At 40.9% G+C, this 22850-nt stretch overlaps 1 protein-coding gene across 2 annotated transcripts in view; it reads right to left on the reverse strand.

The window, feature by feature from the left end:
- The window catches only part of Sugct (succinyl-CoA glutarate-CoA transferase), an 837324-nt gene that overhangs the window by 801758 nt on the left and 12716 nt on the right, over positions 1-22850 (reverse strand). For both annotated transcript variants that reach the window (NM_138654.3, XM_011244290.3), the window contains exons 2-5: positions 13322-13373; positions 12472-12545; positions 3510-3595; positions 2990-3040 (exon numbers count right to left, since the gene is read on the reverse strand). In NM_138654.3, coding sequence (NP_619595.3) covers positions 2990-3040; positions 3510-3595; positions 12472-12545; positions 13322-13373 — 263 coding nt within the window. The remainder of the gene's footprint in view (positions 1-2989; positions 3041-3509; positions 3596-12471; positions 12546-13321; positions 13374-22850) is intronic.

Raw genomic sequence — 22850 nt, forward strand, 5'->3', positions numbered from 1 at the left:
TTCCTCATTTTATTGTGTTACTCCAGACCTTATAGCAAATGAGCTGGAAGTTGCTAGTTTTTAACAGAGTCTAGACCAGGGAAAGCTTTTCACCAGGTTCAGTATGCTATATGTGCTATCGTGCCACTTGGATCACAAAATCTAGTAGGCTCAACTGTATTTGATGTGTTAATGACAGAAGACTGCTGTTTGGGTTCTTTGGCAAGATTCTACAGGTGAATCACAGAAGAGGCTCTTAAAATTTTATAACAGTGCTGGGCGTGGTGGTGCATGCCTTTAATCCCAGCACTTGGGAGGCAGAGGCAGGCAGATTTCTGAGTTCAAGGCCAGCCTGGTCTACAGAGTCAGTTCCAGGACATCCAGGGCTACACAGGGAAACCTTGTCTCGAAAAACCAAAAAGAAAAAAAGAAAATAATTTATAACAATATAGGTGAAGTTGATTCTTTTTTAAAAAGAGTAATTTGACTAAAAAAAAATTTTTTAATTAAAACTCGAAACTTGGTTCCCTAACCAAATGGATACAAATCCATAAAAATGAGTTGAAAAGCTTAATGATGACAAATATGATTATCTCACATGATGCAGCCAACCACATTTGCATCAGGAAATAACAAATCATAATGAGTGGGTGCTGTCCAGCAAGAGCTCTTTTAAGCATTTAATCCAAAGGAACTTTTGATCACAACAACAAAATCTCGGCCAATCTTAGGCTACCAGTTGGTCAGGTGGTTGTTATGTGATTTCTTCTTGTTGTTTAGAAGTGTTCCAAAATTCTAAGCACCATGGGAAGAGGATACAGTTAAGATCTTACTACTGAGAACACTGAGGCATAAAAAAATAATCTACCTAAATTTACATAGCTTGAAAGAAAAAGAGGCAGAGTTCAAATCTCATGTCAAGATGCATACTCTTACCCACTATGCAATGCTACCTTGGGAAAAGAACATGCTAAGTATGCCAGTGAACACTTGGTTTCTCTAAAACATGTGATCCCATGTTCAAATATTGGATTTCACCCTGACTTATGTTAAAAGAAAAACCAAAAGCTTAATTAAAGTGAATATTAAATTTAACAAAATTTAGTTCTAAAATGAATGCATTAGGCAGTGTTGAGAACTGGGAGAAATCCAAAGGGCTTCCATAGTGTGGGAAGCCACATGTGCTGTTGCAGAGTGGCGCTGGCTACTGCTGGCTACCACGCATAAGTTTGGACAAACAACCAATGTGTACATATGCAGTAAAGCTTTTTGCCAAGTCACTGCCTGGCCCGGGCACGTTAATGAGGTACTGAGAATATAACCAATCAGATGTGAGACATGCAAATGAGGTATGTTAATGAGGTTCTGTGAGGTACTGAGAGAGGGTAGCCAATCAGATGAGGAACATGCAAATGAGGCATAGTGCATAACCAATCCGGGTGTGAGACACGCCTCTCCTAGGCCTATATAAGCAGCACCAGTTCTGGGCTCGGGGTCTCTTCGCCTCTGCAATCAAGCTCTCCCAATAAACATGTGCAGAAGGATCCTGTTGCAGCGTTGTTACTGCTGGCCAGTCCAGCGTGCGCAAGACCAGAGCAATGTGGATAGGCAACACTTATAAACAACAGGAAGAAATCACATGCAGAAAACAACCACCTGACCAACTGGTAGCCTAAGATTGGCTGAAGTTTTGTTGTTGTGATCAAAAGTTCATTATCACATCAATATAGCCCACAAACAGTTTGTTCAATAACTTGTTGCAGTTCACTACAAATGTGTTAGCTTTATGCCAAATCAACATGAGCTACATGATCTTATGTGTGTCATTTATATTTGAGGCCACTCAATCACCTTCCATGGCAATATTCTTTTTTATTTAAATACAAACAAACAAAATCACATTTATGTACTTATTATGTTTTATTCACAAATGGCGCACAACTTTAATACCAGCACACAGGAAGCTGACACAGGGTATCTCTGAGTTCAAGGCCTGCCTCGTCTGGAGAATGAGTTCCAGGACAGGCAGGGCTATACAGAGAAAGCCTGTCTTGAAAACTCAAACTAAAACAAAAACTATTTATTTGTTTGTTCATCTATTTACTTATTTGAATGTGTATGGTCGTTCTCATGGCACACATGCATGTGGAAGTCAGGGTACAATATAAGGGAATTGGCTCTTTCTTTCCATAATGTGGGTCTTACGATTGAACTCAGATCCTCTTGGCACCTTTACTGCTTCACCCATTTCACTGGCCCAAAAATTAAGATTCTAATACTTCATTTATACAAAAAGTTATGCTTTGAGAGGAAACTATAAGTATAATACTGAAGACTAGAATCTGATGTCAAAAGAACTCAATCAGGCTGGAGAGATGGCTCAGCGGTTAAGAGCACCAACTACTCTTCCAGAGGTCCTAAGTTCAATTCCCAGCAACCACATGGTGGCTCACAACCATCTGTAATGGGATCTGATGACGTCTTCTGGTGTCTCTGAAGAGAGCAATGGTGGTGTACTCATATGCATAAAATATATAATAAATAAATCTTTTTAAAAACTCAATCTATAACCCTATGATTTTAATTACATGCAACCTATAAGAAACTATTGAGAGCACTATGCTTGCTTAAACAATGTCAACTCAAATACACACACAAGCCATACTTCCTGGATCCAGTGGGTTGCCTTTTATATTTACTGACATATGTACGTGCATATAAGTAGTGATTTAAAAAACAGAGAGACCATGAATTTGAGACAAAGTAGGGAAGGGACATGGGAAAGGTAGAAAGAAGGAGGTGGGGGGACATAATTATATTTTAATTGGATTTTGAATCCAAAACACTAGTGAGAAACAAGCCACCCAAAACAAAGACAACTCAAATTACTAAATTGGATTTTTAGCCACCACTTACAGATTGGCAATAAAGCAATGTTTTAGACCCTTTCGCAGGTAACCAATTCCCTCATAAGAACCTAAACACTAAGGAGCCTTTTCACATACTGTACCTCTTTGACGATTCTCACTCCTCTTGGATCCTTGATATTAACAGCTATACTCTAAAAATCAAAATGTCAACATTAGACTGTGTTCATAAACGTTTTCATCATTACTGTCAGTTCAACAACAGAGCCATTCATATAACACAAATTCTCATTATATGGCAAGCTTAGTACCTTTATGAATAAATAGGTAATCATTATTGACTTTAGTTACAATCAAAATGTTTATCTGACACCAAGAAGCATACATAGTACATACTTTTCAGTAGCAATACTGTATAATACCAACGTAAGAGAATAAATGTAAGGAACCAAATTATTTGTTTTTCACAGAATATTTCCATTACAAATTCTCATAATTTCTTAAGTTATTTAGTAGAGGAGGACTAGTAAAAAATTTTATTGCTTACATGTGATCATGAAACTTGAAATATTAGTTACATATCAAAAAGCAAGCCATGATAGCAAAAGTGTTGTAACTGCCATAGAATTACACGAATAAAGCAAAAACAGGAAATAGTCTTACTTTTTTATTTCGATTAACACTAAGAAAATATGTACTTTCAGTGTTCACAAAAGGAGGTCCCCAAGATCGTGTGTCATCACCAGCTCCTGTAAATGATAATATGAGCTATTAATTGCAAACCGACAGGCTCACTTCTGTGCACACTCCCAGGTACCTGAAGAAGGTCAACTCATCCTAGTGGATCCTCATCCGCTGGGAGTTTTCTGTACCTTAATACAACTTACCAGACCTCCACTTTCTAATACCAACTGCCAAATCACTCCCTATGTGCTTTCACTAACTTACAGTGTTGAAGGTCAAAATCCAAAGGAAATATTTTGCTAGTACTCTTTAAAATTGATAACTAGCAAACTTGGAGGGGGTCAGTTTTTGGCAAGCATGTTAGTCAGTTCCTTGATAATTTCTTGCCACTGAATGGGAAATAAAACTATAAAGTAAACAAAAGAGATGTTATATATTATTTAAATCAGAATAATAATGTGAGCATATATAAATTTGCCTAAAGGGTTGAGCATACAATAATAACTAATAATCTATAAAATATTTCTGTAATAAAAATCTAATAAGCCAAACAGAGGCTGGGGAAATGGCCCATCAGTAAGTAATATGTTTGTTGGTTTTTTACCGTAGTTCAAATCCCCAGAACCCCATGATAGCAAAAAATATAAAATTCAGGTGGGTGTAGCAGTCTGCCCTTATTCTCAGTACCTACTAGGTAGGAACAGAGAATCCAGAGATCAATACAAATACAAATGTTAACTCGATATCAGGTATGATGTCAAGAAAATGTACTCGAGTGTGTGTGTGTGTGTGTGTGTGTGTGTGTGTGTCCCTCCTTCCCTCAGACCCTAAAAAAAAAAAAAAACAAGAGGAATAGGATTGCAAAAAGAAAGCTAGAACTTTAACGAACCTGGACTGTGGGAGGTGGGGTGCTCAGAATTCCCCAGCATAAGCAACAGACAAAAGGTGGCACATGTCACTTACTGGGTACATAACCCTGAGTAGGTGAGGCATTGCCTCTGGAAAGCAGGGCCTGAGAGGTTCTGCCCGTGGAAACTGACAAGGCTCAGATGAATGGTAATATTCACCTTGGTGCTATGAGAATCTTTTGCTAATTACTTTGGGCTCTTGTGAAAATCTATTTAGAAATAAATTGAATCTCCCAAGTATTCTGCATTATAGGGTTTATCATTTACTGTAAAGTATTAAGGACATATTATTATATTATATTGTCTTTTTTGAGTCTTATGAATCTGTACTACGGTACTATACTAGACCATTCTCGATGATTTGCGAATTATGTCTCCACCCTTTAAGAATCAAATCTTTGAAAGCAAATGATAATGTGATTTCATCATTTTTGAGGAACATTCTCATTTAGCACACGCTGGACTAGAACTCATTGGGTGGTAAATAATGACCTTCAACTAATGATCCTTCTACTCCCACTTCCATAGTGCTGGGGTTACAGCTGTGCACCACCACAAAGAATATCAATAATTTTTGAAAACTCCAAAATGAACAAGTTAAAGTATAGTTAAAGAACAAGAATAATAGGTACTATGCCCAAGTGCTTGTTGGAGAAAAGGGGTATGCTACATTGGCACTTTCATGAGCATTTTATCGATAATAGCATAAACTAACAAGTTGCCAAAATGCTAAGAAGGCACCAAATAAAATGAGAAATGTGTACACAGAGGATGTTTATTGATAGGCAAAGAAGAAAAGGATGAACTAAAAAGATATCACATCCTAGAGTGTGTTTGAGACTTTGAGACTCCAGACCAGATGGGTTACGTAAAGAGATGCTATAATTAAATAGATAGATAGGACCGAGAGACGTCTGACACCCAGGAGTTCTAGGTCTAGGGTCTGTGATCTAGGATAACAGGTAAGGCCCCAAGCCCCACCCCAATACCTGGCCTAACTGGGACCCGCAGAACCCAGGGGATGCAGGAACCCCGCCCAACCAGAGATACACATTCCTTGCGGTTTGCACCTGCACCAGGGAGAGGAGCCTGTGCTCTGTATCCCCACCCACTCAGCCCACACCAAGAGACAGCTTGACCCTCAGGAGGAGGTTTTTTGTTTGTTTGTTTTTGTTTTTGTTTTTGTTTGGTTTTGGTTTTGGTTTTTCGAGACAGGGTTTCTTTGTGTAGCTCTGGCTGTCCTGGAACTCACTCTGTAGACCAGGCTGGCCTCGAACTCAGAAATTCGCCTGCCTCTGCCTCCCAAGTACTGTGATTAAAGGCGTGTGCCACCACTCCCGGCTTGACCCTCAGAAGTTTTGACACATTCAGGATCACAGGTGAGGCCCCAATCCCTGCCTCATTACTTAGCCTAACTGGGACCCTCCAGGACCCAGGGAACCCAGGAAACCCCGCCCAGCCGGAGGGTTCCTTCCAGTTTGTACCTGCGTCCAGTTGTGGAGACCATGTTCCAGGCTGCCCCACCCACACCCAGAAATAGTTTGACCCCCAGGAATTCTGACACATACAGGATCATGGGCTTGGCTTGCAGGAGGAACAGGTTCCAGCCAGAAATAGCAAGACCAATTAACACCAGACATAACAGGATGACAAGAGGCAAATGCAAGAACATAAGCAATAGAAACCAATGCTACTTAGCAACATCAGAACCCAGTTCTCCCACCACAGCAAGCCCTGGATACCGCACCCCCCCCCCCAATACACCTGAAAAGCAAGATTAAGACCTAGAATTCCGTCTCATGAAGATAAGATGAGCAGGGGTGGGGTGCCCCAGATGGAGGAGCTGGAGAAAGGACTGATGAGGCTAAAGGGGTTTGAAGCCCTAGGGAGGAAGCAACAGTGTCAACAGGCTAGAACCTCACCCCCACCCCCGAGCTCCTGTGGACTGGACCACCAACGAAAGAATACACATGGAGGGACCCATGTTTCTGGCTGCATGTGTGGCAGAGGATGACTTTGTTGGACATCAGTCTGAGGAGAGGCCCTTGGGCCTGAGGGTGTTCAACACCCCAGTGTAGGGAAATGCTAGGGTGGAAAGACAGGAGTGGGTGGGGGGGGTTGGGGAGCACTCTCATAGAGGTAGGAGAAAGAGGGGGTCAAATTGGGGGTTTCTGAAGGGGAGACCTGGAAAAATATTTGACATATAAATAAAAAAATATTCTCTAAAAAAATAAAATTCAAATTAAAAAACAAAACAAAACCATCATTCACTGTGATCAAGTAGGTTTCATCTCAGGGATACAGGGATGGTTCAATATATAGAAATCCATCAAAAAAAAAAAAAACCCACATTAGAGGCTGAAAAAGCATTTGACAAAATACAACACCCCTTCAAGTTAATAGTATTACAAAGATCAGGAATTCAAGGCCTATACCTAAACACAGTAAAAACAATATACAGCAAACCAACAGCCAATATCAAATTAAATGGAGAGAAATGTGACATAATTCCACTAAAATCAGGGATAAGACAAAGCTGCCTACTCTCCCCCTATCTATTCAATATAGTCCTCAAGGGTCTAGCCAGAGCAATTAGACAATAAAAGGAGATCAAAGGGATACAAATTGGGAAAGAGGAAGTCAAGATATCACTATTTGTGGGTGATATGATAGTATACATAAGCGACCCCAAAAATTCTACCAGAGAACTCCTAAACCTGATAAACAACTTCAGCAAAGTGGCTGGATAGAAAATTAACTCTAACAAATTAGTAGGCTTTCTCTACACAAAGGATAAATGGGCTGAGAAAGAAATTAGGGAAACAACACCCTTCACAATAGTCACAAATAGTATAAAATGCCTTGGTGTGACTCTAACCAAACAAGTGTAAGATCTCTATGACAAGAACTTCAAGTCTCTGAAGAAAGAAATGGAAGACCTCAGAAGATGGAAAGATCTCCCATGCTCATGGATTGGCAGGATTAACATAGTAAAAATGGCCATGTTACCAAAAGCAAGAGTCAATACAATCCCCATCAAAATTCCAATTCAATTCTACACTGAGATAGAAAGAACAATTCTCAAATCCATCTGGAATAACAAAAACAAAAACAAAACAGGATATCGAAACCTATTCTCAACAATAAAAGAACTGGGGGAATCAGCATCCCTGATCGCAAGCTGTGCTAAAAAGCAACAATGATAAACACCACATAGAGACAGGCAGACAGATCAATGGAAAAGAACAGAAGACTAGGAAATCAACCCACACACCTATGGTCACTTGATCTTTGACAGAGGAGCTAAAACCATCCAGTGGAAAAAAGACAGCATTTTCAACAAATGGTGCTGGCACAACTGGTGCTCAGCATGTAGAAGAATGCAAATTGATCCAGTCTTATCCCCTAGTACAAAGCTCAAGCCCAAGTGAATTAAGGACCTCTACATAAAACCAGAGACACTGAATCTGATAGAAGACAAAGTGGGGAAGAATCCCAAATACATGGGCACAGGGGGAAATTTCCTGAAGAGAACACCAATGGTTCATGCTCTAAGATTAAAAATCAATAAATGGGACCTCATAAAGTTGTAACGCTTCTGTAAGGCAAAGGACACTGTCAATAGGAAAAAAACAATAAACTCACAGATTTGGAAAAGATCTTTATCAGCCGTATATCCAATAAAGATTTAATATCAAAATATTTACAAAGAATTTAAGAAGTTAGACTCCAGAAAACTAAATAATCCTCTTAAAAATGGGGTACCGAGCTAAAGAAAGAATTCTCAACTGAGGAATCTCAAATGGCACTTAAAGAAATGTTCAATATCCTTAGTCATCAGGCAAATGCAAATCAAAATGAGCCTGAGATTCCACCTCACACCAATCAGAATGACTAAGATCAAGAACTCATGTGACAGCAGATGTGGAGAAAAGAGGAACACTCCTCCACTTTTGGTGAGACTGAAAGCTGGTAGTTTCCAAAGACAACCATTTTGGAAATCAATCTGGTGGTTCCTCAGAAAATTGGAAATAGTTCTACCTGAAGATCCAGCACACCACTACTGGGCATATATCCAAAAGGTGCTCTAACATATAACAAAGACACATGCTCCACTATGTTCATAGCAGCCTTATTTATAATAGCCAGAAGCTGGAAAGAACCCAGATGTCCCTCAACAGAAGAATGGATACAGATAATATGGTACATTTATATAATGGAGTACTACTCAACTATTAAAAACAATGACTTCATGAAATTTTCAGGCAAATAAATGGAACTAGAAAATATTATCCTGAGTGAGGTAACCCAGTAACAAAAGAACACACATGGTATGTATTCACTAATATGTGGATATTAGCCCATAAGCTCAGAATACCTACGATACAACTCACAAATCATATGGAGCTTAAGAAGGAAGACCAAAGTGTGGATGCTTCAATCCTACATAGTAGGGGGAACAAAATAATCACAGAAGGTAGAGGGAGAGAGGAACCTGGGAGGAAGAGATGAGGGGGGAGGGATAAAAGGGGGCAGAATCAGGTATTGGAAAAGATAGGAGAGAAACACAGAAAGTCAGGAAATTGAATAGAAATGTGTAGCACTGGGGGATGGGGATCTGGGGGTAACCACTAGAAAGTCCCAGAGGCCAGGGACGTGAGAGGCTCCCAGGACCCAAATGGATGAAATTAGCCAAAATACAGAGCAAAGAGGAGATAGAACCATTTCCAATAGATAGGCACAGCCCCTAGTTGAGGGATGAGGCCACCCACCCATCTCAAAATTGTTAACCCAGAAATGTTCCTGTCCAAAGGAAAGACAGGTACAAAAAAAAAAAAAAATGGAACAGAGTCTGAAGGAAAGGCCATCCAGAGACTGCCCCACCTAGGGATCCATTCCATCTGCAGACATCAAACCCTGACACTATTGCTGATGCCAAGAAGTGCTTGCTGTCAGGAGCCTGGTATGGCTGTCTCCTGAGAGTTTCTGCCAGTACCTGACTAATACAGATCCAGATAGTCACAGCCAGCAATCAGACTGAGTCTAGGGACCCCAATGGAAAAGTTAGGGGGAGGACTGAAGGAGCTGAAGAGGATTGCAATCCCATAGGAAGAACAGCAATATCAACTAACTGGACCACACAAAGCTCCCAGGGACTAAACCACCAACCAAAGAGTATACATGGAGGAATCCATAGCTCCAGATGCATATGTAGCAGAGGACTGCCTTATCTGGCATCAGTAAGAGGGGAGGACCTGGGTCCTGTGGAGGTTTGATGCCATAGCTTAGGGAGTTGCTAGAGCAGTGAGGCAGGCGGGAGTGAGTGAGTAGGTGAAGGAGCACCCTCATAGAGGCAAAGAGAAGTGGAGAGGGGCTACAGGGTAGGGGTTTTGTGCATGGGTAACCAGGAAGGGCGATATCATTTGAAATGTAAACAAATAAAATGACTAGTAAAAAAATAACCTATGTGGGGAAAAATAGACAGACAGACAGATAGGTAGGCAGATAGATAGGTTTTTTTAAAAGTGACAAAGAATTTATCTAAATTTAGCTTTTTTGTTATTTCTACTTTACATGCCAACCCCAGCTTTCCTTCCCTCCTTTCCTCCCAGTCCCTGCCTTTCACCTTCTCCCCCACCCATACACCCCTCCTCTCCCCAGAAAAGGGTAGGACTCCCATGGATATACACCAGACCAGCCTTGGCATATCAAGTTGAAGTAACGCTAGGTTCATCTTCTACTGAGACCATGCAAGGCAGCCCAGTTAGAGGAAAGATATCCAAAGGCAAGCAACAGAGTCAGATACAGCCCTGTTCCTGCTGTTGGGAGTCCCACATGAAGACCCGGCTGAACAACTGTTATGTATGTGCAGAGGGCTTAGGTCCTTCTTATACATGCTCTCTGATTGGCAGTTTAGTCTCTATGAGCCCCAATAGGCAGAAGTTAGTTGATTCTGTAGGTTTTCTTGTGGTATCCTTGAACCTTCTGGCTCCTTCAATCCTTCCCTTCCCCCCTCCGCCCCCATCTTCCCATCTTCCAAAGGATTCCCCAAGCACCACTTAATGTTTGGCTGTGGGTCTTTGCAACTGTTTGCATCAGTTCCTGAGTGAAGCCTCTCTGATGACAGTTAAGCTCCAGTCTGCAAGGATATCAGAATATCACTACTAGTGTCAGGGGTGGGCTCCCTCTCATGGCATGGGTCTCAAGCTGTGCCAGTCATTTCCCTCAATTTCTGCTCCATCTTTATCCCTATACATCTTGTATGCAGGACAAATTGTAGATCGAATATTTGGTGGCTGAGTTAGTGTCCCAGTCCCTCCATTGGAAGCCTTGCCTGGTTACAGGAGATGCCAGTTCAGGCTCCATATCTCCCATTGTTAGGAATCTTAGCTAGGGTCACCCTCATCAATTACTACAAGTTTCCATTGCCCTAGGTTTGTAGCTTGTCCCAGAGATGCCCTCCCACACTCCAGTTGTCTCTCCCAGTACTCTACCTGCATCCTTCCCTGACCTGGTCCCTTCTGTTCCCATCTCCACCCCATCCCATGTCATCTCCTCCCCATCCAGTCCACTCCCTTCATCTGTATCATCCATGACTATTCCAGTTCCCATTCTCTGTGAGATTCAAGCAACACCCACTTGGGTCCTCCTTGTTACTTAGGTTCTTTGCGTCTGTGGATTGTAGCACGGTTATCCTATGATTTATGACTAATACCCACTTGTGAGTACATACTGTTTGTCTTTCTGGGTCTGGGTTACCTCATTCAGGATATTCTTTTCTAGTTCCATTCATTTGCCTGCAAAGTTCATGATAGCATTGCTTTTAAGAGGTGAGTAATACTTCATTTCCTAAATGAAGTATCCATTCTTCAGTTGAGGTGCATTTAGGTTGCTTCCAGTTTATAGCTCTTACAAATAAAACTGCTATGAACATAGTTGAGCAAGTATCCTTGTGGTATGGTGGAGCATCTTTTGGATATATGCCTGGGAGTGGTATAGCTAAGTGTTGAGGTAGAACTATTCCCAATTTTCTGAGAAAGCCCCAAATTGATTTCCAGAATGGTTGTAATGTTTGCACTCTCAACAGCAATGGAGGAGTACTCCACTTACTCTACATCCTTGCCAGCATGAGCTATCATTTGTGGTTTTGATCTTAGCCATTCTGACAGGGGTAAGATGGAACCTCAGAGTCCTTTGATTTGCATTTCCCTGATGACTAAGGATGTTGAACATTTCTTTAGCTTCTCAACCATTAGATATTCCTTTGCCAAGAATCCCTATTTAGATTTGTACCCCATTTTTAACTGGGTTCTTTGATTTGCTGATGTCTAGTTTCTTGAGTTTTTTATATATTTTCAATATCAGCCCTCTTTTGGATGTATAATTGACAAAGAACTTATCTAAATTTAGCATTTTTAAAATCAAACTTTTATGGTATGAAATTAAATGTTTCTCTTATTAGTAAATAATGGCTTAGATTGGGGTATTTGGATCTCTTGTTACAGAACTTTGATTCTTTTTCCTTCTCTATCTCTGTATCCAATGTTCTTCTTTTTCTGCACCTTTGCCCTTCAGCCCACAGTCATGGAGTACAGACTCACTAACTCATGGGACCTCTCCTCTGAGCTGTGGAGAACCAGGATAGTAACTGAGCACTTGTATATTTATCTTACATTAGGACTGGTTGATCAGCACACAGAGTTGGTGTAATGATTAAACTAAAATCAGTGGAGGGCTTAGACCTTTGCCTAGCACTATGGTGTTGCTCTCAGCACTGTAATTATGTACAGTAACGGAATCTTTCCATACATGAGAAGGAACTGGCTGCAGTCTTAGTCCTTGATACATACAAATAAATGATAATTAATATAGACACACAGAAAGACAGGAAATGCAAAAAATAACTCATTTCCATCATTTCCTCACTCAATTTATGGGTGTGCTAATCCTGGATCATTTACAGAATTCTCAAAAACATTTATTACCCTCTACTTTTTTATTAGACTCTACCTTTTAGAAGTGGATAGATTTACCTGGTCTTTCAACTTTTATAACTTCTGCTCCAAGATCTCCTAAATTCATCGTGGCAAAGGGTCCTGCCAGTACTCTACAATGTTAAAGAAACAATAGATAAATGATCATCTCAAGATCTTGTATTAACTATTTTCTTAAGTCAATTTAACAGAAAAAGCTCACATAATGCTAGCAATGATCAAACTTGTTAAAATTGAAATTTTCCATATTTATCGAGCTTAAAAAACTATAACCCCTTTGATGCAGGAACTTTATTTCTAGAATTTTATCCTGGGGAAAAAATTGAAACTAAAGCAACGATCTGCATGTAAAAGGGCCTTATTTATAAAAGTAAAACTTGAGGAATAATTTGGGCATTTATAAATGTCATCTTTTGTTAACTTTAAACGAGCATAGTAAATTATTCAAAACACATTGATACATTTAAAATATAAGTAAAAACTTATACAGAGCAGCGGCAGCACACGCCTTTAATCCCAGCAGTTGGGTGGCAGAGGCAGGCAGATCTGAGTCTAAAGCCAAACTGGTCTACAAGGTAAGTTCCAGTTCAGTCACTGGTACACAAAGAAACCCTGTCTGGAAAAAACAAAACAAAAAAAGAGGGGGAACATAATTTCAATATAGTTATAATTTGAGGATAGTTAGTTATATGCAAATATGAATATTGAGAAAATTCATAAATGCTACATTAATTGTCTATGAAGTTATATGCCAGAATTTCTTTTCTGTTCATTTATCAAAATTTCAACCTAAACATGTAAATATTTCCATATACTCTAAAAATTTATTCACAAATTTTCACAAAAGGGGGAAATTCAATCACTAATCTGCAGGTAACCCAACACAAACCTTGTTAGATCCAGAATTCTCACACCCTCCAGGGGCTTCATACTGTCACAATCTGCCAAGACATATTACATTGAAGAATAGAGATTACACATTTTTACAAAGAAAACAATACATAGTTCTTCATATTCTAAGTAATCTGTTATCAAAAATAATTTTCCTTCTCAATAATTCTATTTGATATGTAACATAGAAAAGTTTGGCCTGTCTCATTCCAAAAAAATATACAAGGTTCTGCAGGAACTATAAGGAATGGGTTTCCAACCTCTCTCCTCTGCAGGCCTGAAACACAGAGACCAAGATAAGGGAGGCAGCAAAGCCTGGGGGCTGCCACTCAGGCTTCCCACACCAAGCACTGAGTGGATGCTGCTACAGCTAGATGGGTGTGATAACTTCATCTTTCCAGATCAGCACAACTGGGCCAGAAATGTGCTCCACCGGGTACTCTTTCAGTTTCTTATTTCCTTTATTCAGTTCTCACTCTTGTCTCTATGTCTCCTGATTGATGGTTTTGATTTTGTTACTGCTCCATCCAGTTTCCAGACTGTTGTGTGTAATTCTCTACCCACCATTTTATTGTGCATTCTCTCTTTTTTTTTATTGGATATTTTCATTATTTACATTTCAAATGTTATCCCCTTTCCCGGTTTCCCTTCCTCCAGGACACACCTTATCACATCCTCCCTCCCCCTGCTTCTATGAGGGTGTTCCTCCACCAACCCACCAACTCCCACCTCTCTGTCAGACCAAGGACCTCCTTGTTGATGTCTTCGTCCCTGGGAGTTCTGGGGGGGGGGGGTCTGGTTGGTTGATATTGTTGTTCTTCCTATGAGCTGCAAACCCCTTCAATTCCTTCAGTCCCTTCTCTAACTCCTCGATTAGGGACCGCACACTCAGTCCAGTGGTCAGCTGCTAACATCAGCCTCTGTATTTGTGAGGCTCTGGCAGGGCCACTCAGGAGACAGCCATATCAGCCTCCTTTCAGCATGTACTTCTTAGCATCCACAATAGTGTCTGGATTTGGTAACTGTATATGGAATGAATCCTCAGGTGGGAAAGTCTCTGGGTGACCTTTCCTTTAGTCTGCTCTACACTTTATCTCCATATTTGCTTCTGTGAGTATTTTGTTTGTAAGAAGGGCTGAAGCACCCACTTCAGTCTTTCTTCTTGTTGAACTTCATATGGTCTGTGATTGTGCATTCTCTACCACACTTTTCTTCTGCCTCTCACATACTCCCCTCTTAGTCCTTATACCTTTTTCTCCCAGCCTTATACTCACTTTTCACAGTTACTAAAATCTGTGAATCCTCAGTATTTCAGCTTTCTCTTCCCAGTTTGTTACCCTCCACATCAATTGTTTTTTTCTTTTTAGAGTTACACAATATAATACTTATCCCTGTCTTTGCTTACCTACTTTCTTCTTCAGACCTAATTTTACTTACTAACATTAGTACGTGTCATATTACCCATGTTTCTTTATCCTCCGACATTTAGTAAAGCCACAAGGACCACAACCAGCTAACACAATGTTTAAATAGGCCAACTGGGTATAGAAAATCCCTCACTGAAACTCTCTTCCAAAGTTATTATGGATTTTAACTGTAAGTTGACAGTTAAAACTAACAATCAGGAGTGGTAACATAGCTTAGCTGCTAAAGGCAATTACTTCCAACCCTGAGACCCTGTGTTCCATACCAGAAACACACAGTAGAAAAAAAAAAAAAACAAAAAAAACAAAAAAAAAAAAAAACAAACCAACTCCCACAAGTTATCCACTGACCTGCAAACATTCACCGAGGACATGCACATCTTTTTGTATACACGTACACATAAATAAAATAACCAGCCCTGAGAAGAGCTGGTGAAGGGTAAAAACATGTTCAAAATATATTGTATGGAAAAGTTAAATAAAAATGGAGAAAAGCACATGCATGCAAGCACATCAGTGAGAAAAATCTGAAAAAAGAACCTTTTTCTCTAACTAAAGAAGATATGAAGCCTTTCATGGGGTAGAAAGACAAACATGGCATATAAAAAGGACTGCTGATCAAAACAGTTTCAGATTTCTTAAAGGTGTGTGTGTGTGTGTGTGTGTGTGTGTGTGTGTGTGTGTGTGTGTAACAGGCTGACTTGGTACCCACATTGATGCAAGTACCAACGGGAGTCAGAAAATAGTATCAGATTCCCTAGAGATGGAATTACAGGAATTTGTGAACTGCCCAATGTGTGTGCTGGGAACTAAACTCTGGTCATTGCAAGATCTGCAAAGAGTCTCAACCACTGAGCCATACCTCCATCCCCCCAATATCAGATTTATCAATGATACCACTAGAAGCTAAAATGGACCAAAACCTTTAAAAATTCAGGATACAGAAATTTCTTCTCTGTTGTCTAAATACAATCAAGATACAAAGCATTATGAAAGTGAAAGTAGGAAAAATAACATTACCTTCAGGTATCCTTTCTCAAAAAAGAAAAAAAAAGCCTGTAGGAGTCACCATTCAACAAAAAGATAAATAACAACAACAACAAAAATAGACACTGGAAAACCCAAAGAAGGAAAGCATTAGAGAGGATGCTGAGGATCAAAATAGGGTACAAATGGTTCAGGATACTTAAAATGGAGCAGGAAAAAAGTGTTAAGCAGAGCTGAGACACATGGACAGATGAACTGGGCTGTGGGCACAACACAACACCTTTGTGTGAGCTGACCTTTGAAATATTATGTCTATTGACCTGAAAAATGGACTCTTAGGATTTCTACTGCTGCAATGAAACACCATGACCAAATAGCAAGTTGAAAATAAAAGGGTTTATTTGGTTTACTCTTCCATATTGCTGTTCATTATTGATGGAAGTCAGGACAAGAACTCAAACAGGGCATAACCCTGGAGGCCGGAGCTAATGCAGAAGCCATGGAGGGTGCTGCTTACTGACTTGCTTAACATGGCTTTCTTCAGCCTTCATTCTTACCAAACCCAGGAATACCAGGCCAGGGATGGCACCACCCACCACAGGCAGGTCCCTCCCCCATTGATCACTAATTGAGAAAATGTGTTACAACTAGATCTCATGGAGGCATTTCCTCAACTGAGGCTCCTTCCCTTCTGATGACTCTAGCTTCTTTCAAGTTGTACAGCCAGTACAGTCCCCATCACCCAAACTACTCTGAGATATCATATCCAATCCCTTTTTGACAAGATAACCTTTTAACATCACCTGTCATAATTTCTGGCTAACTACTGATGTTATTCCCATCCAATAGCACTGCAATTACAAATACAGGAGAACTGCCCAGGAAGAATAGCAGACACTATAAGGGAACTGCTTCTCAAGATTTTATCCCCCTCACAGTCTACCCTCTGAACATCCCATACCTCCTCCCCTACCCAGCTCCACGAGCATGTCCCCACCCCACCCCACCCCCAAACCTCCCCTACTCCCTGAGGTCTCCAGTCTCTTGAGGGTTAGGTACATTTTCTCTGACTGAACCCAGCAGTCCTCTGCTGTATATTTGCTGGGTGCCTCATACCAGCTGATGTATGCTGCCTAGTTGGTAGTCCAGTGTCTAAGAGATCTCAGAGGTCCAGGTTGAGACTGCTGGTCCTCCTACAGGGTCATCCTCCTCTCAGCTTCTTTCAGCTTTTCCCTAATACTACCACAGAGGTTACCAGCTCTGTCCATTGGTTGGGTGTAAATATCTGCATCTGATTCTTTCAGCTGCTTGTTGAGTCTTTTGGAGGGCAGTCATGATAGGCCTCTTTTTGTGAGCACTCCATAGCCTCAGTAGGAGTCCTGGGGCCCTGGGGCCTCCCCTTGAGCTGGATCCCACTTTGGGCCTGTTGCTGGACCTCCTTTTCCTCAGGCTCTTCTCCATTTTTGTCCCTGCAGTTCTTTCAGACAGGAACAATTATGGGACAGAGGTTTTGACTGTGGGATGGCAACCCCATCCCTCACTTGATGCCCTGTTTTTCTGCTGGAAGTGGGCTCTATAACTTCCCTCTTACCACTGTAGGGCATTTCATCTAAGGTCCCTCCCTTTGAGTCCTGAGAGTCTCTCACTTCCCAGGTCTCTGGTGCAGTCTGGAGGGTCCCCCACCTCCTACCTCCAGAGGTTGCCTGTTTCCATTCTTTCTGCTGGCTCTCAGGGCTTCAGTCCTTTTCTCCACCTAATTATGATCCCCACTTTCCCACCCAGGATCCTCCCTTCCTCCCCCCTTCTGTAATTGCTTTCTTCTCCCTCCCAAGTGGGATTGAGGAGTCCTCACTTGGGCCCTTTGGCTTCTTATCCTTTTTGAGTTCTGTGGACTGTATCCTGGGTATTCTGTACCATTTTTTTTCTTTGCCTAATATCCACTTATTAGTGAGTACATACCATGCATGTCCTTTTAAGTATGAGTTACCTCACTCAGGATGATATTTTATAGTTCTATCAATTTGCCTGCAAACCTCATGAGGTCCTTTTTCTTAATAGCTGAATAGTTTAACATTGTTTAAATGAACCACATTTTCTGTATCCATTCTTCTGCCATGGGACATCTGGGTTGTTTCCAGCTTCTGGCTATCACAAACAAGGCCACTATGAACATAGTGGAACACATGCCCCTGTGGCATGGTGGGGCATCTTTTGGGTATATGCCCAAGAGTGGTATAGCTGGATCTTCATGTAGATCTATTTCCAATTTTCTGAGGAATCTCCAGCTTGGTTTCCAGAGTGGTTGTACCAGTTTGCAATCCCACCAGCAATGGAGAAGTGTTCCTCTTTCTCCACATTCTCACCAACATGTGCTGTTACCTGAGGATTTGATCTTAGCCATTATGATTGGTGTAAGGTGGAATCTCGGGGTCATTTTGATTTGCATTTCTCTGATCACTAAGGACTTTGAACATTTCTTTAAATTCTTCTCAGCCATTCAAGATTCCTCTGTTGTGAATTCTCTGTTTAGTTCTATATCCCATTTTTTGATTGGGTTGTTTGTTTGTTTGTTTGGTTGGTTTTTTTGTTTGTTTGTTTGTTTTTGTTTTTGGGTTTTTTTGGTGGTTAGCTTCTTGAGTTCTTCATATATTTTGGATATTAGCCCTCTATCAGATGTGGGGTTAATGAAGATTTTTTTCCTAGTCTGTAGGTTGCCAATTTGTTCTATTGACTATGTCCTTTGCCTTACAGAAGCTTTCGAATTTCATGAGGTCCCATTTATCAATTCTTGATCTTAGAGCATAAGCCATTGGAGTTCTGTTTAGGAAATTTCCCCCTGTGCCAATATTTGCAGGTAATATGACTCTATACATGAGAACAGAAAAGTCTTAAGCTGATAAACACTTCCCACAAAGTTGGCAGGATAGACAATTAGCCCGCAAAAAGTCAGTAGCCTTCCTATACACCAATGAAAAACTGAAAAAAAAAATTCAATGAAATAATCTTATTCATAACGGCCTCAAAAACTAAGTGCTTTCAAATAAATCTAGGCAAGGAAAACACTAGAAGACGGAAATACCTCCATGCTCATGGGCTGGAAGACTCAATACTGTGAAAATGGCTGTCCAACTAAAAGAAATCCAGAGTCAATGCAATCCCCTTCAAATTCCAATTACATTTCTCACAGAAGTATTTTTAAAATCTTGAAATGAGCATGGAAGCATAGAGACCCCAGACAGCCAAATCAATCCTTAACAAAAAGAAACACTGAGGGAGGTGTCAATATAGGCGATATCAAATTATACTAGAGAGCCATATTACACACTGGAGAAAAGAAGCACGATTAACAAAGCCTGCTGAGAGAACTGGATATTCATATTCAGAGGAATGAAACTAAATCCTTATTCATCACCCTGCTCTAAAACATTTCTAAATGAATTGGGGACCACAACATAAGAACTGAAACTCTGACGCTGTCAGAGGAGTACACATAAGATACAGGTAAGGCCTTTCACCAATTGTTCAAGAAATGAGGTCAGTAATCAACAAATGCAACTTCATGAAATCAAAAAGCTTCTGCAGAGAAGAGGGAAGTGTCAATTGAGTGAAGAAATGGGTTCAAATAGGATCACACTTTTGACAGCAAAACATCTGCCAGTGGGTTATTACCTAGAAAATATGAAGAACAAGCAATCCAATCAAAAAAGAAGCAGGCTAGGAAACTAAACTAAGTTCTCAAAAGACATACAAGTGGCTAGCAAACATTTTTTTTCCATCCCCCCCTCCCCCACATCCACCCTCTTGTCTGCTCCACATGCCACACCTCCTCCTACTCCACCCTGTTTCCATGTGGATGCCCCCACCCCCACCCCACCTGACCTCTAAGCTCTCTGTGAACTCCAGTCTCTTGAGGGTTAGGTGCATCATCTCTGAATGAACACAGACCCCACAGTCCTCTACTGTATGCATGTTTGTGGCCTCATATCAGCTGATATATGCTGTCTGTTCGGTGGTCCAGTGTTTGAGAGATCTCAGGGGTCCAGATTAATTGAGACTGATGGTCCTCCCACAGGATCGCCCTTCTCCTCAGTTTCTTTCAGCTATCCCTAATTCAACAACAGGGGTCAGCTGCTTCTTTCTGTCCATTGGTTGGGTACAAATATCTGCATCTGACTCTTTCAGCTGCTTGTTGGGTCATTCAGAAGGCAGTCATGCTAGGTTCCTTTTTGTAAGCTCTCCATAGCCTCAGTAATAGTGTCAGGCCTTGGGACCTCCCCTTGAGCTGGATCCCACTTTGGCCTGTCACTGGACCTTCTTTTCCTCAGTCTCTATTTCCATCATTGTCATTCTTTCAAACAGGTACACTTTTGAGTCAGAGATGTGACTGTGGGATGGCAACCCCATCCCACACTTAATGTCCTGTCTTCCTGGCTAGCAAACATTTTAAACAGCTTAAAATCATTGTTCCTTAAGTGAATACAAATTAAACTAATTTCAGGTTCTGTCTCAGCCAAGTCACATTGGCCACCATCAATAAAATAAATGAAAGTTCAGGCATGGTGACACAAGCCTTTAATCCTAGTTCATAGGAAACAGAGGCAGACGGATCTCTGTGAGTTCAAAGTCAGCCGGGTCTACATTAGAGTTTAAGACCAGTCAGTGCTACATTGAGCCCCTGTTTCAACAACAACAACAACAACAACAACAACAACAACAACAACAACAACAAATTAAAAGAAAAAGAGAAAACAAATGGCAACAAGTGCTGGTGTGGAAGCGAGGACACAGAGCCTTTCTCTGCTGTTGGGCTGTTGGTGAGGGGTGGAAATTGGTGCATCCATTACGGAAATCAGTGTGTATGTTTCTCAAAAAGCTAAAACTAGGACCACCGTATGATCCATCTCTACCACTCCTAGGCATATACCCAAAAGACTCTGTATCCTCTCTAGAGATACTTGTACATTCATGTTATGAGTCTGTCTGGTTCAACATAGCTCAGACCCTGTGCATGTTGTCAGAACTTTAGCGAGTTCATATGTGTACCTGCCCCGCTGTATCCAGAAAACATTTTGTTGTTAGAGTCACCTACTGCCTGTCTTTTACAAGTTTTCTGCCTCCTCTTCCAGTGTTCAGCCTTAGATATTACTGCAAGTTTGTAGGTTCAGTTTCTAAACCCTGTGTGGCTTCACAATTGTCTGTTACTCGCGTTTTCAGAGATCTTATGACCTCCTCTGTTACAGCTCTGAGGAGAAAGGTATCTTGGCACTCAAAACCCAAGGAGTACCAAGAAGTCACACTGCATAACAAACCTCACAGAAGAGATTTATTGGAATAAACACAGGAGAGTGACTGCTTCTGATCCAGAGAGAAGCAGCAAAGAACTGAGCAGGAGGCAAATTTTATATAGGGTGGGGTTTTGGGGGGGCAGGGGGAGGTCCAGGGTGGCCTAGGATTAGTGGGATTTTATGGCCTGATCTTGCAGGCAAGCTCAGGGATTGGTGGAATTCTGTGACCTGATTATGGGAAAAAGTCAGGGCTTGATAAGATTTTGTAGCTTGGGCTTTTTTTCCTCTGTCAGGTGGAGTTTTGCCGTCTGTCTCAGCAGCTGAAAATGCCCTTTAGGGACCTTAGAGAAGTCTGGGAGATGGGACCTGGCCATTCACAGCTCAAGAGGCTTACACATCTGGCCCCTTGGGCATCAAGCACACATATATACATGCAGGCACTTAAACATGTAAAATAAAAATAAATAAATCTAAAACAATGACCAACCCAGCAAGACATATCTGATGATGCAATACTGGCACAAATATTATTAGAGTAATCAAACACTTTCTGATAGGATTTAAGGCCTATTCCCCAAGACAGAACCCATACCTGGCACTGTAATCAGGGCCAAGACCTTGTGCCTAGATATGCTATAGGCCATAGGAAAGAACCTACTAAAAGTCAGGCCAGGAAATACTTGCCCCGAACTCTGAGGAAGACTGTTTGTTAGTCACATCAAACTGAAGGAGAGGTAGATTGCCATGTGGCACAACTTAAACTAGTTTAAATGGGAGAATTAAGTTACAAGCTAATAGGGGAATGAGCCAAAGCTATTGGCCTAGGCATTTATTCATATCTAAGAAGTCTCAAGAGTTACTTAAGGGAATTTGGGTATAGGTGGAAAAGCCTGTACTCACAAGTATTAACTAACTCCTAGTAGCTTTTTGTTATACTCATAGATTATTGCATCTCTCAACCTTTGTCTTGAAAGCTTCTTTCTTCAGTAAATATCAATTAACACAGAGACATACTTCTGGTCAAACAGACTGGGGAGGGACCAGTGATAAATGGGACATCTACATCACATCCCTCCTCCCAGGACTCAGGGACGATGTTGGAAAAGGGAGTAGACAGATTTTAAGAGCCAGAGGGGGTGAATAGCTATAATGAAAAGTGTTTGCCAGACTATGAACTAACAGCAGTTGTGACAGCATATGTGAGACCTGAGCAAGATCAAGACAGACAAAACCCAGTATGGATTAAGGAGAGAGCCAAGAAGTCCCACTCCTAGCTAAGAAGCTATGGGCAATTGACAGCTCTGGGAAAGAGAAAGTCAGTTTCTTCAGGGATTGGGGACACAAGAGGCTACACCTGTATTTTTTTAATTTCTTTACAAAGTAGTAGATTTCCAGAAGGGTTTTTCATAAATTTTATCCTGTGTACCCTATCCCATCACCCCATGAGTGCTCCCTCTACCTCTTCTCATGGGCCTTTTCTAGCTTCCTGTCTTCAAATTAAACACACAGATCTATAAACTTGAAAGTAGGATCCACATATGAGAGAAACATATAATAAATAGTCCTAAACCCATGAACACACAGACATTAAGAAGACTCGATAGGTTTTCAAAAACAAAAATACAAAACAAGCAAACAAACAAAAAATAAAACAAAGTACATGAAGTTCGGAGGGATAGAAAGGCAGATTTAAACTTTTTGTTTCTTTGGTTTTGAGACAGTTAGACTATGTAGCCCTGGCTGGCTTAGAACTGTCTCTGTTAACCAGGCTGGCCTCAAATTCATAAAAAGCTAACTCTGCCTCCCAGGTGCTAGGATTAATTACATGTGC

Source organism: Mus musculus, chromosome 13, assembly GCF_000001635.26.
Source record: "Mus musculus strain C57BL/6J chromosome 13, GRCm38.p6 C57BL/6J".
In the NCBI taxonomy this organism is placed as follows: domain Eukaryota; kingdom Metazoa; phylum Chordata; class Mammalia; order Rodentia; family Muridae; genus Mus; species Mus musculus.